General features: G+C 44.3%; 1 protein-coding gene across 1 annotated transcript in view; it reads left to right on the top strand.

Annotated features, from left to right (window-relative positions):
• The window catches only part of LOC104076773 (protein phosphatase 1H-like), a 56,706-nt gene that overhangs the window by 26,591 nt on the left and 12,208 nt on the right, over window positions 1-17,907 (top strand). Inside the window, exons 4-6 of the mRNA XM_009577767.1 lie at window positions 125-243; window positions 13,476-13,539; window positions 15,275-15,382. Of these exons, the coding sequence (XP_009576062.1) occupies window positions 125-243; window positions 13,476-13,539; window positions 15,275-15,382 (291 nt within the window). The remainder of the gene's footprint in view (window positions 1-124; window positions 244-13,475; window positions 13,540-15,274; window positions 15,383-17,907) is intronic.

The following is a 17,907-nucleotide window of genomic DNA, read 5'->3' as shown; positions in this document are numbered from 1 at the left end:
GGGGGGGGCGGGAAATGTGTGTGGGAAGGGAGCGGGAAGGGATGGTAATGCTACCTCATTAAAAATAGATGATGTTTGTTTTATGATGTTCGTGTGGTATCTGCGGCTTGGTTTCTGCCCACAGGCTTACATGCAGCCCCACTTGCTGGGAAATGAGTTCACACATTTAGAGTTTCCACGGAGGGTGCAGCGCAAGGAAGTTGGAAAGAGGATGCTCTACCGTGACTTCAACATGACTGGCTGGTAAGAATGTGTCCTTCTCAGCATGGGGTCAGCCTTCTCCCCAACCAATGCCTGCTTTGTACGTGTCTTTGATTAGTGTAAACTGCATCAAACATCGAGGTATACGCCTGCATACTAAAGGGAAAGGTATTTCCTTCTTTCAGATGTATTTTTCTTTTAGAAGTTAACATTTTAAATAAGTTGACCTCCCTCCGGAGCCAGGACCTCAGTTCATTTTAACATGCGAGCACTCAAAGCGGAGCAAACACATAAAGGGGAAGACGTGCCAGGGGATCTTCCTGAAAGCTAAACAACTTTCCTGTCTTAGAAGTAGCTTTTTATAGAATCTGGATCAGTCGGCCGTCATGCCATTGCATGCAGAGGAACGCTTGCAGAAGGAAAGAGCTGTCTCCCATACTCCAGGGCAACTGACCCCTGATTTGGGTAACCCTTGAGGAATTGTTTTAGAGATGGGCCTATCTGAATAAAAGTCATAGCCAGCCTAAAATGAAAAGGCGTGAATGAACAGCATTGACTTAATGAAGTGAAGACAGGAAGAGCGATGAGTTTTTTGTCTCTGGCTAAATGTCTTCATTGTTTTGTGTCGGTTCAAGAGGCTCCTTCTCAAGTGACTCCCACTCACTTAGAGAAGCCCTAGTCCTTGCTGTTGTGGGCTCTGTGTGTGATCTATAAAAGCAAAGGTCCTATATATGAAAACGGTCTTCACTTCCATGCTGTTTGTGTTTTAGCATCCTCAGCAAATGTCCTTTCAGGAAGGGAAAGAATGGAGAGGGTTAAAAAGCCTGAACTCTTGTAGGTTTGGAAACTTGGATGCTCACACGCAGCTACAACTCCACATGCTTCTGATTTGTCCCATGCTTTATAGACCATAAATATAATGATGTTTTAATGGCAGAATAATGATCTAAGTTTAATATTTTCTGGAGTGTTTGTGCAGAACATGTTAATCTGGGAGTAACCATCATTGTCCATCATCTTGAACAGCTGCTAGTAGAATATGCAGTCTCACCCTGAGAATGATGACTTCACATTTTAAAAAGGCTACAGGCATGAGCAAAAGAATAGGAACAGAATGAGAACATTGGATCAACTGAGGACTTAATCAGTAAAACATTTGGAAGATCATGAGATGCTCTCCCAGTTTCTGCAAAGGGAGTTTTCTTATTAAACTCCCAGATATCTCTGAAGGCATCAGTAAAGAACGGCTTCATGTAGACTTCCAAAAGCTCTTTTTCAAGATGTGAGATGCTATTGGGGAGGAGAGGGGGGGAACTTCTAATTTGGCGGAGAGCTACAGAAGTATCATGGGCCAAGAACTTCCTGAGAGGAGGGTAAGAGCAGAATTCTTTCATCATGGTTGGAAGGCAAAGAGGCTTCCTCCAGGTTCGTGGGAGTTGTTTTGCATTTCCCCAGTTGGTTAGTGGTCTGAAAAGGAAATTAGGTTAGAATGGTTGAAGTTGCAGCATTGGCAGGTGACGCGACAGGTCTTTTCCTAATAAACAAGAAGGGCCATGAGGAACTGCAAAGAATTAAGTGATTTACATGAATGGGCATCACAGTGATCAAATTTGATGTTGATAAATATCAAGTAAAGCATGAAGAGGGAAAATAACTATTTGTGCACACTAGAGGTTCCAAATGAACTTGAGAGCCATGTCAAAAAGCTCAGTGGAAGTTCGGCTTACTGTGATTTTTCCAGTCAAAACTGCCAGTGGAATGTTGGGATGTATACAGGGTTGGAACGGTTAAAAATTAAATGAAGAGATAATTCTGTATATCAGTTTGTACCTCAGTTTGTGAATCTGTGCATAGCACTTCACCTTATTCTAAATGGTTATTGCATAGCTAATACTGTTTGGCATTAGAAGAAAGATAAATAAGAAGGAACGCAAATTTTAAATGTAGAGTAATGAGTAAGGTAGAAGAGCTTGGGTAAGTCTAAACGGATGGCAGATTTGATTTAATGTATTGTTTTTTAGTACTGGTGTGTGAACTCTGTTAACTCTAGCATATGGCAGGGGGGAGGAGAGAGTTGATTTTTCTGTTGATTTTTCAGAATTTCCTGAAGTGTAGGACACATGTTGATCCAGTTACAGATTCTGATATGGTCAATGCAAAAATTACCACCAATTTAGCACAAATATGCCTAGCTGTGAGCAGTTATTCCAGAATAAATACTTAAACTGTGACTTGAAAATTCAAGTCTGAATTCACCTCAGTGTTGTCCCAGAAAGGGGTGGCCTGTGCCAAGCAAAAGCATGTGGAGACTGTGATGAGGCTGCTTCTCCCTGCTGTTCCTTTTGACTTCTGGCTGGAAGTGGAAAATGGGGGCTACGTTTTTGTTCTCAATAAAAAAATCAGAATCTTTTATCTGCTCTGTATCCCACAGCTAGTGCAGCAGTTACCTCTTTGTTTGCCTCAGGACAATAAAATGGTGAGGGAATTGCTCTATCGCCATACATTTATCTAAATCAGAGCCCTTCTAAATAAGGATCCATTTCTTTTTGCAGGGTGATTGCCCAAGGGAGTCTTGTTTTCCATCAAATTGTGTGCAGTGATCTCCTAAGTAGAGGAGAAGCAATCTGTTTCTATTTATCCAAAAGTCTGGGTCAATATTAATGGTTGAGATTGTGGACAAGACGTTAGATTTCCAGCGTGGAGGGCACTCAGAGGCGATGGTTTGAGGTGGCTGGTGTTTCACTGTGGTCGTTTTCCACTTCAAGGGTTTTGCTTCTATTTTCTTCCCTTTGTAATTCCTAGATTTAACTGATGCATCAGGACACAGCGGCCGAGGACATGTCTGTTCTGTATTTGTTTCTAAGGACAATATCTATCATGGAGAATAAATTAGCATATATATTCCTTTTCTAGAAAATGTCAGATGGAGCTTTGGCCAGCCAGAGCTTGATACACTAAAACGCTGCCAAACTTTTATCACTTACAATGCAGAAGATCAATTGTCTGAATCTTTTTTTGGTCAGTGACTTCACTGTGTGTAGACATTTGCACGTAAATGTAGAGAGGTACAGGTGATGTTGGGAAGAAACAGCCACTTTTACACTTAATTACTGACTCCTTTAGTGAGAGGGTGTAAAACTCTCTGCTCTGATGTTTCCTCAGGAAAATGAACTGGTTTATTTTAAAATTCAGGACGTTTTCTGTGTTTTCTATAGAAAGCTGTATGATTTTTTTTTTTTTTTTTTTTTCCCCCCTTCGTTTTTACCCTTCTCCTGTGCTCTGGAGCTTTTCAGATTCTTAACAATGGCTTGGCTTGCCCAGCTTGTTTGGATTACAAAAGGTTATTGTCTTTGGGTCTGTCATAATGCATTTGGCCTCTTTTTTTGCTTTTTGCTTTTTCTTTCTTTTTTTCTTTTTTCATGTGAAGTTTCCACACTGGCTTTGTCTCAACAGCCCACAGTGGTAGCAGAGCTGCCAAGTTTCCCCACAGCATTAGGACAACCACCGATCCAGCAATGTGTACCGCATCGCTAGTCCAGGCTGCCTGTAACTGCTTTGAGACCAGCCTTTCCCCTCTCCCTCCGGCTCTCCCACCCTTTCTCCTTTCTCAGCGTTGGCAGTTGGGATGAGAGATCCGCTGTGTTAAATGTATCGAAGGATAAATCCCACTTAGGCGGGAGCTGACTGTGAGTTGCCCCTCCTGCACCCTTGCCCCACGTGTGTTGTGGTTGAGCAACCATTGCAAAACGCGTACTGTAGCTGGCGAGGCGTCTTAAGAGCTGTGTCTCTTTTTTAACAACCGTCAGAGCTGTCTGGAGCCGTAATTTGCTGGCAGACATCTGTGTTACTGACAGTCTTTCACAGCTGGGTCTCTGGGCTGGGGTTTTCAGGCCCATGGCTTGCAGAGGTTAAACTTCTGTATCGGAGAAAGGGTAGTTCTGGTGGCTTTGACAAGTCCTGGCAACAGAAGCATCCGGGAAGACTTGGTGGCCACGTAAGGAAAGCGTTGCCAGGGTTAAAAGGGATAGCCCAAGATAGAAATGTATGGGGGGGGCGGGGGGAAGCAGGCCTGATGATAACTGCTCCTTTAAAGGACTGCACAGAACTAGTATTCTCTGTCCTTGCCTTTTACTTAAAAGTTAAGACACGGCTGGTCAGGTTTTCTTTACTCGTGGGTAAATCCAGTGTGAACAATTTTGAAGTACTTTGCTCTGACTATGTACTAGACACCTTCCCTGGCTTCCTGGCTTACTGTGTCCCTCACCGGCACAGCGGCTCCTGCCAGGGTTCCCCTCCCGGCCTCCCACGGGGCCCGAGGAGCCGGACAGCGCTGCGCTTAACCAGAGGCATCCGGAAGGCACCACCAGCTGGCATCAGCTCTTCCGGTTTCAAAATTAATGTTTTGTTCTTCCTTGAAACGCAAACAGTGGCCTTTCTGCTGCTCGCGTTGAAGTGGAGTTCTTTAAATGCTTTTTTCCGGATCAGAGCTTTAGCTTTTTGACTTGATTTTTAGGGTGGCAAAAGGGCCTTAGATAACAAGTCCATTTTTGGATCTGATTTGTTGGCGGCTTCCTTTGCTCTCCAGGAGCGCTCAGAGCTGAGCTGCAGCCCGTCAAAAGCGGTCCGAGCTGGCGCGGTACCCCCCACGCGTGATGGGCTGCAGCCCACGGCAGCAGCGCGCGGGGGAACTGGGCGCCTCTGAGCCCTCGCCAGCTCCGTGTCCGTGTGTCTGGCGAGGGGCTGCTGTGGCACATGGTTAGTCACCCCAGGGTCAGCCCGTGCCGGGGAATCGCCTGCCCGCGTGATTTATTCCAAAGCAGGGAGGCTGGTGCCCTGGGGCGAGCGCTAAGCAAAACCCATTTTATTCTAGAGTCAATATTGTCCACTGCCTGGAAAGCCGCCAGCCTGCTCTGCGCTCGCCCTTTTCTTTCCGACAGGGAATGTCTTTCAGCCTCTAAGCATCTGATTAAAAAAGCAACTTCACTTTTCAAGCCGTTTTATTTTGTTTGGGATGGATGCCTTTTGCTTTCATTGTGCAGCCCGCCTTGCCGTCTGCGGTTCAGACTCCGGCTCACAAAAACCAGGCTCTCATTAATCACTTATTGGGGATCCAGAATACCCCGGTGAGAGCCAATGTACATGTTTTGCTTGGTAATGTGTGAGCTGATTTGAACAAATATTGCCAATGCGGCCGCTATCTTATTCTTTATTACTGGGCTCTATGTCCTTTGACAGCGTGTTCAGGTAGCCTGCCCGAGGAGTGCCTGAGCAGATTGAGAAATGCCACAGAAATGCTTTATGGAGCAGGCGCCCGCGTTGCACCCCCCTTTAATATAAATTGATTTATTGAATCAAACGCAGAAGCCCTGCTACAGAAACCTCGGGCTATATCCTCTGGAGAACCACCTAATAAAACAGCCCCAACTGACACTCCTCATTAGCTTTTCCCAGATCCCAAGGCAGTATTTAAAGTGACAGTGTCCCTCTTTTCGGCCTGAATTTATCTGCTGGCTAATGCCTGTGGGTCTAATTAGCTTAGCATTATTAGTCTTATTCAGATAAGCTGCATTTCCTAACAGCTTGATTCCAACTTGTAAAAAGTAATTGGAAGTCTGCAAACCCTGTGCTGTAACCTGCTTGATTGTGCCTTTTAGCCAAATTCATGTAATTTACAAAGTCATCCTTTCTCCCCCCCCTGCTTTTTTTTAATTGAGCTTTTTTGTCTAATGAAACCTTCTGTGCTTCTTCTGTTGAAATCCTGGCTGTATTGTTGTGTTCGAGACCTCAGCCGTATCCTTTGTACAATCGCCAGAGAGAGATCAAATCTTAATTTCATAATTACTTCACAAGAAAGCAGCCTTTTCCCCAGTCATGCCTGGTATTAATTTCCTCCCAGCAACTTACATTTTCATAATTTTATAATTACGGGCCACCTTTGCAGCATTGAGCCTTTTTGGAGAAGGGAGAGAGAGGATGTCGTTTTTGCAGCAGAAACCATAATCCACAGCCACTTGCCTTGCTTTTTTTGTCTTTGCTCTCGTCTCTCGTTGTGAGGTAGCCAGGAGCGGGTCGGGACGTGCCTCTTTGGTGCGCGCAGCCGGAGCAGCTTGCTGGGTTGTGCCTATGTGTCTGGGGCGCAGCTCTGCGATGATGAATGGCTGTTTGCAATGTGCATGTTATGCATCTTTTCAAGATTTGCAGCCCTCGCTGCAGGAGCAGCGGGAGGTGAGAGCTGACCTGCTGCGTACAGCACATCTCCTGACAGTGACGAATGGCTCTGTTTTCCCCAAGTGCACACATGCCACAGGAGCTGAGCCAGTGTCTTCGGGGCAGGAGAAAGCAGAAACAAGAAAGTAATAGTGCTGCAACAAAAGAGAAAACTTAAGTCTGGGGTAGAGCTCTTTGTAAATGGCCTCTCTGGGGCCAAGAGAGCCTGACAAGAATGAGGTTGGTCTGAGTCATGTCCTGTGGGAGCATCTCCTTCTGGAAGCAGCACATCTAAGGCCTGTTCCTGCATGGCTGTGCAACTCTGCTTGGGCTTTGCCTTGGCACAAGATCAGGTGCCGCACATGCAAGGGCGAACAAAAGGCTCCCAGTCTGTAGAGCTCTGTTTTATCAGAGAGAAACTAAACTGAAATAAAGTAATCTTCAATCTGAAAACCCAAGCAAAAACAATTCTTCCCCCTGGTAAGGTGAAGTCTCTTCCCCCACTCCTGCTTTCTCTGTTTTCCCCAGCTGCACAAATTTGACATAACCTCTGCTGGGTCCCTAGGAAATCCTCTTTCTTTCTGTCGCCACCCAGGATTGACTTACGGCTCTGCTCCCGACTGAGAGGAGGCCCCTTACTCCTCAGAGGAGTTTCCAGCACTGCTGTGGGATGGTGAGGTCTCCGCTTGCTGTGTCTCACTGCCTGCCCCATCCTACGCTACAGCGATCTTTCCCAGAAGAGTTTGCTCCACGATTCCTCCGTAGCAGCAATCTCCTTCCCTTCCAGAGGATTCCAGCTAGCAAGTGTGGAGCAGGCACTGCGAGGCAAACATGCGATCTTTCTCCCATCTCTCACCACATCCTTTTAACAAGAAGTACAGCAAAACATGAATTTACAAATGGTTCTTCTGTCCATCACAGTGCATTAAGCCCATAGGGTGTTAACAACCCACTTCCCCTACCCCTCTATCTCCAGAGTAAATTGCTGACAAACCTTCCTGTTGGTCTTTTAAAAGTGGAAGAGATGAAGTAAATTTTTAGAAGTGTTCAAGACAGCAAATATGCTGGGGAAAAAAAAAAACAACTTGGCTTGGTGAGACCGTTGCAGAACATGGATCCACTTGATGTGCAGCTGCAATGTCTGCACACAGTTTTGGTCGCTCATGGGTGACCCGTCACAAGTAGCAACTACACTTGCTCAGTCTCTCCTTGCCTCCTGAGCACAAAAGCAGGAAGGGGAGGGTGCTTATAAATACCCTCAGTTAATTTTTTTTTCTCCTGATTTACCCCTTTTTTTGGGCAAGGACCTCTCTAGGTACTTTGCCGCCTTCTCCATGACTTTTCCTCCTCCTCTGTCTTTTAATGCTCCAATAGAGGTAAATGGACTAAAAAAATCAGCCACGCTCTGGGAAGTGCCTGAGGGAAGATGCCGGTGCTTGAATCTTTAAAATGGGCTGGCCAAGATGGATGGAGTTTGTTTTGTTTAGGAGAATTTCTTCCACAGGAGCATGTGGTGCTGGGGGACATGTCCTCTCCAGACAAAGTCCAGACTCTGTCTTAGGACACCATAGTGAAGGCTCCCTGGAGGTCCAGAGCTCACATGCTGGCCTGATTTGACCAAGTCAGAGATCATATCTGTGTAGAAGCCATGCTGAGATATTTTAATTTTGTTTTTTTTTTTTAATTTGTAGACGGGTAGACAGAACTGAGATTTGCAAAATGAAATGTACAGTTTCAGGTTCAGAAGAAGCAGTTTCTGAATTTTGTGGGAGAAACACATGTTTTAAAACTCTTTACCTGAAAGAAACCCTATGAGAGTATCTTAGGGTTTCCCTAAAAACTGTTTTGCGCATATGTGCACATGCATCTGTTAACTTTAATCCATTTGGGTTTGCCATCATCTTTTCTCTTAACAAACATTACTATAGTTTGTGTGCTTTTATTATCTTTGTTTATCGTAGTTTTGCCTCATTAAACTGCATGTCAGATGAGTAATAGGGGAAAGATACTGAGGCCCTGGAACATTAAAGCTAACCTACCTAGAGGGTACTTAGTATCAGACAGTGCTGTCTGGATTTAGAGATCCTGACTCTGCAGAAGCACATATGTGTAAGGACATTTTTAAAAAATTATGGCTGGGTCCAGCCATAAATTGCATAATTTTCAGTGGCTCTGTGCCTAACCTGTGCTACACATTTTTTCTTCTTGGGTAGTAAGCACGCACTTATACTGGTTTAATGCTTGTAGTTCAATAGACAGTACAGATAAACAGTTCCTTTTGGGTTGGTGATTTAAGCTCTGTTATTGAAAAGGCTAGCTCCAATCCACTGATTCCTTGGTTGGGAGGGGAAGAACCAGTTTCTATCAAGTTTTGTGTGCTCAGGGATTAAAATCTGGTTTTCTATTGATATGACCAAGGAAAGCTGAGCTTGGGGGACAGGAGGTTGGTTGATTAGCTGGGGTGGTTTTGTTGTAGGGGGGTGTTTGGAGGTGCTTCTGGGTTTGGGCTGTTTTTTACAGAGTGGTAGCAAAGCAGTGCTAGAAATACACTGCATCCGCAAACCTGTCTCAGAGGAGAGCCTTCATCTTTGTACTCGGTTATGAACTAGGGCATTTCTGAAGCCGTAGTGCTTTTTCTTGTTTGCTTGCTACAAGTGGCTTTTGCTCTGTGCTTCAGGCCGAAGCCCTTTGATGATGATTCTTTTTGCTCTTCCTCAGGTTTAATTCTCAGTTTACTATCAGGTGTCACTAGCAGAGATGTGAAATACAGGCAAACTTTCTAAAGCCAAGTGCTATGAAAAAGCCGAGCACAGAGTTTGGATTCCCCTGTCGTTCACAGAACTGAGCCTTCCAGGTCAGGGTAGATTGTGTTTTCGCCACCATCTGTTGTGCCTAGGGATGCCAATGCAATGCTTTTCATGACCAGTAACCTTACAAAGTTTGCTGTTTAAAAAAAAAAAAAAAAAAAGGAAAAAAGTTAATTTTTTTTTTTTTTTGGTCATCAACAACTTCTACTCTTACGTGAATTTGTATATGCTTTCAGAAGGCCAATTTTAAGAACAAATTATGTGGCAGGAGAATGCGTAACACATGTAAGAAATTATGTAGGATTTTGGCTCTGAAATCTGTATTTGGGAGCTGACCAGTTTTTCAAGTTCTGACCCAGCAATATGCAGGTAGCTTTGGTAATCTTTTATTTAAAGAGTGCCTGAAGCACTGCTAATGACCTCAGCACTGTAGGAAACTTCTTCCGTAGATTGTCTTGTGCATTTAGCAGCTTCTGGTGATTATTTTGCCATGTATTTAGAGCAGATTCCAGTTAGCATATGAGTAACATCATGTCAGTCCTAGTTCTTTCGTTCTGACATCTCTTTTGGCTCCTGGTGCGATTTGGCCCGGTTTTCCAAAATGTTGATCCTGAGTCCAAATGTAACTTTGTGGGTGGTACATATGTCAAGGCCTAGTTCAGTATTTTTGGACAGCAGTAGCATTTCATAATTCTTTTGAAATGAAAAGAAGAAACGAAGTTAACTGAGAAAAATGCAGCTAGATCTAGCTGGGCACAAGCTCGCCTTTTCTACTCCCCCCTCCGCCCCCCTGTTTTTCCATTTGGAAAAATAGAGGTTTACGTGGCAGAAGCACTTGACAGGATTTAGGCTCATTCAGAGCAGCAAGGAATAGCATAGCCTTGTCTTTATAACCTGTCTTGTCATGCCCTGGTGGCCACTGAGACCTCCTGGGGTGCGGATGAGGAAGATGGGGAGAGTGGAGCGTTGCAACCCTGTGTTTGTGTTTGTTAAAACAGCGAGCTAGGCTGAATTACGTAGATGGATGAATAAGGCCATGTTGGCACTAAAAAAGCCACCTCAGGTTCTCCGATTGTCTGTGTTTGATATACCTACTGCCATATTATATCTTTATATACAGCACACTCTAAACAGCACAGGAAGGTATAAATGCAACTTTGTTACATAAAATCAAGTGAAATAGTCCATAAGGTTGTAGCCTGTGTGAAATAAACACACATACAAAGTACAGGAGGTTTCACAAGGCATAAATCAAAATGAACTTCATAGCTTGCTTCCTTCCTTCTCCCCAGTGCAGTTGCCGAGCTGAAAAGCTGTCCTTCATCCTTCTCTTGCAGCAAACCACACGCTCATACATTATTAATTCTGTTTCGCTAGTAATGCAGGACATAGGTACTTTTCTAGAGTGCCTCAGGTTGCTTTTCAGTGTGTCTGTGCCAGCTCCACTGCTGTGGCTGCAGTTCTGAGCATTGTTTTTCAAGTGCTGATAATTTTTTCAGGCAATAGCAACATCAACAAAAAAAAGCGTGTTTGAGATGAGTCTTGACACCCAAGTTCTGAGCCCAAGAAGTGATTTGCTGTGAGACACCACAAAACAAATCACTGTAGCCCTCTGGGCCTCCCTCACTTAGTCGCATAGCTTCAGAGGTCATAGGCTAGCCAGCTGCCCTTCCTAATCTGCTGATGAAACAAGTTAGCTTCAGCCCTTGCAACACGGCCTCTTCCAGCAACCTTGCACCATTGTGTAACAATTGAAGGCCCTAGGGACGATGGTCCTTATGGTGGTTCTGTAAAAGATGCTGGACTCGACCATTCTTTTGAAGGACACCGAACTGAATGATGCCTTTTTCACCCCTTCTTTTTTTCCTTCTTCCTAAAGTGCAGTCAGTGTGAGGTGCTATTCAGGAGAATAAGGAAGGAGGGGAGAGAGGGAAGAAAACTTGATCCCCACTTACAGGACAGTGTAAAGTGGGGGCTTTGGTCCTAAGTATTTGTAGTTATCTTGCAGATAATATAGTTTGTGGGTAAAGAACAGGTTTGGTTTTTTTCTTTAAAAAGGGGATTGCAAATAGTTAAATCGCGTCAACTTAGTCTTGTTTGCTATTTGTAATAAATACGTACAACAACTTGAAAATCTAGTAGGAATGGTTGTCTTGTCAGGCTTGTGGTTTGATTAGTCATTTGACTCTGATGCCCAATATGGACTCAGCTGATAACCCTCTTTCTTGGTGTCAGAGCACAACTGGCTCTACACAAGGAATAGGAAAGAATTCATAGGAAAGAGTCCTCCTCAAGAAGGTTTCGCCAGGGCTCCCAGCACTGTAGGTCCAGTTGGAAGCTTTGGGACATGTTCATGAGCAGTCAGGGATGGTGAAGTTCTTCTTCCACATTCAAACCAGGATATCCAAGTTGGTGAGTGAGGCAGAGACGTTAGCTATTCCCTGTTGGAAATAAAGGAAAGAACAAGAGCAAAGTCCATGACTGACTCATCCTTCCCAACAAAACGCTATTCCAAGATTTAAACATCAGGGAAGTATTATCATGCTGGCTACTTGGAGTGATTTGTGCCTTTTTGTTTGGTTTAAGAGCTAATCTGTTTGCCCTCCCCAGTACAAAATGCCATTTAAATGCCTTCACTGTATTGTCTCTTATAGAGGTGCCCAAGTATCATTGTTATATACCCAAGATATTCTTGACTACGTGGTCTCCCATGAAGCACCCACTGTGTTTTGCAAACCTCACTTGGTTCCGATTTGGTATTTCACACCTGGTAATGTTTTGTAGTACGGGAGCAGAGTCCTCCACTAGTTTCTTCTCTGTGTTTTGGTTATTTTTTCTTTTTTCTACCCCTCCCCTAACCCCCAAACCCTAATATGGGCCCTACCTGTGATTACTGGGAAATGTAAAGGTGGGGCTTAAATGTCTATGCTACTCTCCTTAAGTCTGAGGCTTGCCTAGGTGATGCAGCACGTATAGCTGTGTAATACAGCACCATTTATTGATCCCAGGTCTATGCCATATTTTGGTGAAGCAGGGGGCAGTTCGATTACAATATAGGATTTCACCCTTAATTTTTAATTTCCTGCTGGTTTGTGTCACAGCCTTAACGTTGCTTAAACATGATCGAACGCGACTCCCCGGAGCTCAAGCAGCCAGCCCGGCTGGAGAGCCACGCAGCAGGGGCTGGCGGCGGCCGGCTGGGGACCCGCCGCGGCGCCTTCCCTCCTGCTTCTCCCTTCCACTTCGGCAGGGAGCAGTGACTCGAGCGCTCAGGGGATGATTTTGGTGTCACCCTCAGGGCTTTGGGCAGGGGTGGGCCGGGAGGGAAGGACAACATGCAGGGAAAGGCTGGGGAGGGACAATCTTGTGGTATGAAGGGAAGCGTGTCCCTCTGGGATGACATGCTTTAACCAAAGAGGCTCCCCAGCACCTCGGCTCTATCATGTGTTATACAAACTTTGGGACTCTACAGCTTATGAGAATGACAGCTGTCTTTTTTTTTTTTTTTTTTTTTTTCTCACTGGCAAAATTGCTCACCTTCTCACCTCATCAGTGTCAACAGCTGGATGTGTAAAAGTCAGAGTACGCAGGCATGCGGTAAACAGAATCAGAGCATGAGCATTTACTTCTCTCGTCTCTTGGGCATGGGAAAACTGCTGTGAAATGTGAAATCTTTGACAACCTTGACTGTTGCAGTCAAGGTCAAATGAGCACTAAATATCCTTCTAAGACTCTTCAGCATGTGAAGCTTGTCTTAGTTTAAGTGGTCCTGAAAGGTGAGAACAGGGTCGGAGAGCAGTTTCACACTGTGTGTGTGTCCTGTCATTGCTCACCATTTCACATTAACAGTGTGAATCTAGTCATTGGTTAGCTTCTTGGTGAGTTGGGGATTTTTTTTTTTGTTTGGTTGGGATTTTTTTATGACACTGTATTATGGTATAGCTGCTGCTGTAGCCAACGATATCGTACCTGATTAGGATGTTATTCCAGTCCACCTCTTTTTCCTTGCAAGCAATAGGAGCAGCTTGGCGTGTTAGATATTTCCTCGTGTTCATTTTTCCTTTTGGTGAAATGGATAATTCGTGAGGGAAAATCTTTCTACAGAAAATGAAATTTACATCTTGGTTCAAAGACAGAGTCCCTAGGAAAAATAATTTTTTTTTTTTTTTTTTTTTTTTTAAATCACAGCTGCTTGTTTCGGGGCACTGGGTCACTAATTGAGTGCAAGCTTTATAAATGTTGTTTGTCCTCCCCCCACAGGGCATACAAAACCATTGAGGAAGATGACTTGAAGTTTCCCCTTATATACGGAGAAGGCAAGAAGGTGGGCACGTTTGCTTTCCTCAGACCGAAGGAAGAAGGAATTCTGTGCTGTTTACCACTCGATTTAGCCTGTGGCAGTCCAGTGTTTTCCACTCAGTATCTCTTTATTTTATCGTTTTGACAGCTTGAAAGAATATCTTGGTTCTGTCATAAATCAGTCTCATGTCTGGAGGGCGGCGGGGGGAGCTCAACATACTAAAAAGCATTTTTATAGCAAACATAGTCATTTGCTGTTCAGTTTGCTTTTGTTTTTCTTTCATTGTAAGTAGGCTACAATGAGACCGTCTTAAATAATTGACTTAAAGTGTTCTTGGTTTCATTGTAAAATATAACTAGGCTGGATGAAGATAGCAAAATACCTCATGTTTGCTGAAAACAAAGCAGGAGGATATTTAATAGCATTTTAGAGCGCTCTGAGATGTGAAACCCTAATTTAGGAAGGGGAGGGATCAGGGCAGGATTCGGGAAGTATGACACCCCTTAACCATATCTTCTTCAGCTAGTGTACGTGAACTCACTGTTAAATCTTTCTGTTGTGTGAATGCTGATAGTTTTTCTTGAAAGGGAGAAACAAACCATTCCATTTGGGTGTACTTTGTTTCCAGCTCCATGATTAAGAACAGTGAGATCATTAGTGCTGATCCCAGCAAGCTTAGCTGGATGCAGCAGTAGGATCAATATAAGGACGCGGTAGTGTCAGTTTGCTGATATTGGTATGCTCGTTGTGTTTCTAAATAGTGCTCCCCTGCTGCGTTAGGTTCTTATCTCAATGCAAAAATACACGCTCTTCAAAATTAGTCCAAGTTTTGAAGGTTCAGACCTGCAGCTTATCTCTGAGTTTGGTTAGGTTTATAATTATTTGCAAAACGTTTCATGCACATCTTTTTAATTTACTTTCTTATTGCCTTATGGAGCCAGGGGTTAGTGAAGCAAAATAATTTTGAGTCAGTTGCTCGCTGTTATTGATGCTGTGAGCTCTCTTGTTCAAAAGCTGCTGTGACTAAACTAGAGTTTGGGGGATGCAGAGAACGAGGTTGCTGGTGAGGCAGTCTGCCTGGTCAGTCTTTGGAGAAGCGTTAACAAAGAAGAGCCCAGCACCTCTCGGGAAACGGCTCATGTCGCAGAGGAAGGTGCTCGGGGAAGGAAGTGGTAGATTTGAGGTAACAGCAGACCTGCCCTGGACTGGCTCTCCACAGAGGAGAGCACTGTGGTCAGTGCCACCGTCACCCGTGTGTTGAGCAATTCAAGGTGGCCTTTGGCGCTTTACCTTGGTGGAGGGAATATATGGCAACATGTCAATAGGAAGAGGCTGCAGGTTTCTTAGGTGTGTAATCAGGCTCCTCGTCCTTTTTATAAAACTAACAGTTTATAAAAATAACTGTTTACTAACAGTATAATTTGCTGAAGGAATGCTCTCGTAGACTGGCGTGGGACAGCGAGGCGACTGGTCTGGGTTTCCATAGTCCCAGTCTCTTACAGATGGCCACAGTCTAAGATGGGTGTACACAGACTGGGATGTGCATGAATACAAAGCTTGGAATCATGAGAGAAATGGAGATGACGCGAGTGTGAAAAGCTTGGAAGTTGATTAGCTTAGTGTTAAATCTAGTGTTTCTGGGAGAAAAAAGGGAATTCATCCCTTACTGTAGCAGTTGTGGAGTAGGAACGTTATCTCATTCCCTGTTGACACAGTGCAAGTAACAAGATTTGATCCCATCGCTTTTCTTTATTTCCAGGCTCGAGTTATGGCAACAATTGGAGTGACTCGAGGACTGGGAGACCATGACCTCAAAGTGCACGACTCCAATATATACATCAAACCTTTCCTGTCCTCATCTCCCGAGGTAAGGAGAAGCCAAGGTTCAACTATCTGATTTGTGGGAGAGAAACAAATATAGTTAGTGTGCTTATTTATTCTTCCCAAATTGTCCATTCTGATTGTGGTCCAATCCAGATAACATGCTGTCCTTCCCAAAGGTGCAGCATATTAGTAACATCCACATAGTAGGAACATTATAAGTTCCCCAGCTGTGTGCTCTGCCTCTGGTTGCTCCAGATCCCTGGCAGAGCATCGATGCCTTCTCACTCCTCGGTCTACAGTTACCCCATAGCCTTGTCGTTCATTGTGACAGACACCCATCTCTCCCCACCTTCTCGTGCTCCAGCTCCCCTTGAGGCCTAGATCATGCTGCCTTCACAGAAGCCGACGTAAATCTGTGCTCTCCAGAAGGCAGCACTGGATGTCTTCCATGATAGCATAGTATCCTGCATTACACAGAGGATACCAGATCAACTCTTAAGCAGGAAAATGCCAAGAGCTATTGGAAGAGTGCTTTATGCTTCCATCTGTCTGCCCCTTCACCTCCAGTTCTTAATTCTTTATGATGGTTTTGTGCAAACACCAAATAATGGCAGGAATGGCAGTGTGCATTCCCAAATGATGGCATAACGAGGGGGTTATGCAGTATTTGTGTTAGGGGTATTTTTAAATGCCTCCATCATTTTGACTTGCCTTGCCACAAAAAATTCCAGTTTTTGATCACCAGAGACATTGTAGTGAAGGATATCGAGCCTTCCAAAGGGATTTGAATGCATTTGTTAACAAGAAACATGCAAACCTCGCTTTTTTTTTTCCTCTGTAACTGCATTCCTGTTCCTACGTCAAGGAACAGATGACACGTATTTTTCATAAAATATTAAGCAAGGGCAAACCATCCAATGACAGCACAAAAAAAGGAGGCTTTGCTTCCATGGCCCAAATGCTGAGAGCTGTCCACTGTCAACTGGCTTGCTGGAGTTTTAACCATACCCAGTATTTGACCTTGAATTTATTGCTTGCTGTAGCAGTGTGAGAGAATAAAAATACACGAATGACATAATACTGCTAAGAAGGAACCAAATTACTAAATTAACCTTGCTTAGAACATCTTTGAGACTTCAAAAATAAAAATTTAAAGAGTGCTGAGAGATTCTGGCCATGAAGAAAAGGAGATCTACAGACAGCCCCTTCTTCACATTTCATTGCTGTCAATCCAGTACCTTTCCTCTCCCCACTTTGAAAGTGGGGTATCCGTCACTTGGGATCTGCTGCTGTTCTCCTCAGGCAGGCAGGCAGCAGCTCTGCCCTCATCACTGTGATGGATTTGTTTAGTGCCAGCAAAATGATGCAATTCTACCTATTTATTTTTCTTTCTGGCATGCTGAGACCCGGTGTTTCTGGGGTATGTAATGGCTGCAGCATAGTATCTCAGTAGTATCATCTCTGCCAATTGCTGCTGCAGTATTTTGTCTGTGTGTATAAACCAAAGCTTCTCATGGGCTTTTCTGATTTGTGTGGAGTGTCTGTACGTGTTCAAATTCTGGAATATGACATCCAGTTCATATGCTATCCACGTTTTAGGATCTGTTAACTGCTTCGCAAAAAGGAAGCAAAATTGGCTTTGTTTCCGCATTCCCTTCACAGCTAAATTCAGCAGAAATGTAAGAGGGCAGGAAGAGGAAAGACAGAGCACTACCCACCTCAATTTAGGTGGCAACAAAAGGATTTTATTAGGAAGTAACATATGCTCCAATTTGCTTTCCATTGCATCTCCTTCTCTTAGTCATCTCTTCCTTCTCTTCCCAGAGAGACCCCCAGTGCTTTGTCTCCTCGTGGTTTTTCCCTGACTTGTTCTGTCCATGCATGAACAGTGCACCTTGCACAGAAACCGACATTAAGAAACAACATCTTTATGCTGCCATCTGGGAAGCTTGGCGCTTGGAAGTAAAGGCAGTGGCGTCAAGCAGCAGTCGTATTTGGCCCTTGTGCAGCATTGGATTTCAAATTGTTTATATAGAGGTAGGGAAGCACAATGTCTGGTTTCCAGACCTGGAAAAGGGGAGGCACAGGAAATTAAGGCGCACAGTGAGTTGTGTCAGAGGGAGGATCCAAGCCCTCTGGCTTCTGTTTCTGTGCCGTAATTACAGCATCCTTTCCCAAGTTGGGGGGCAATGTGGTGACTTTTCAGAACACTTTCCTTCCAGCATGACAAAGCTCTGGTATGCCATGTCCACCAAAATTTAGCTGAAGGAAAGGTAGGCATCCCTGAGACTACATCCAGAAATAGGCATATAAAAGTAATTTGAGGGTGGTGTGAAATGATACTTTGATAGAGTGCCAGGCTATGGGAGGAGAAGTCATGTAGCCAAGACTGACAAATGTAATCAGGATTCAGTGGCTCAGCTGTTACGAGACCAGATTTGGAGGACTTCTGCAGGTTGGTGAGCTCTAGAGAATTGAGCCTTTTATAATGAACTGGAGTAGCACAAAGCAGGCAAGCCATGGCTGAGGCTCTCTGGCATGGAATTAAATATTTATTTTTCATAATGG

This window comes from Fulmarus glacialis, unplaced genomic scaffold (genome assembly GCF_000690835.1).
Source record: "Fulmarus glacialis isolate BGI_N327 unplaced genomic scaffold, ASM69083v1 scaffold3540, whole genome shotgun sequence".
NCBI lineage: Eukaryota > Metazoa > Chordata > Aves > Procellariiformes > Procellariidae > Fulmarus > Fulmarus glacialis.
The sequence above is the reverse complement of the archived record's forward strand: the minus strand, read 5'-3'. Positions and strand labels throughout refer to the sequence as shown.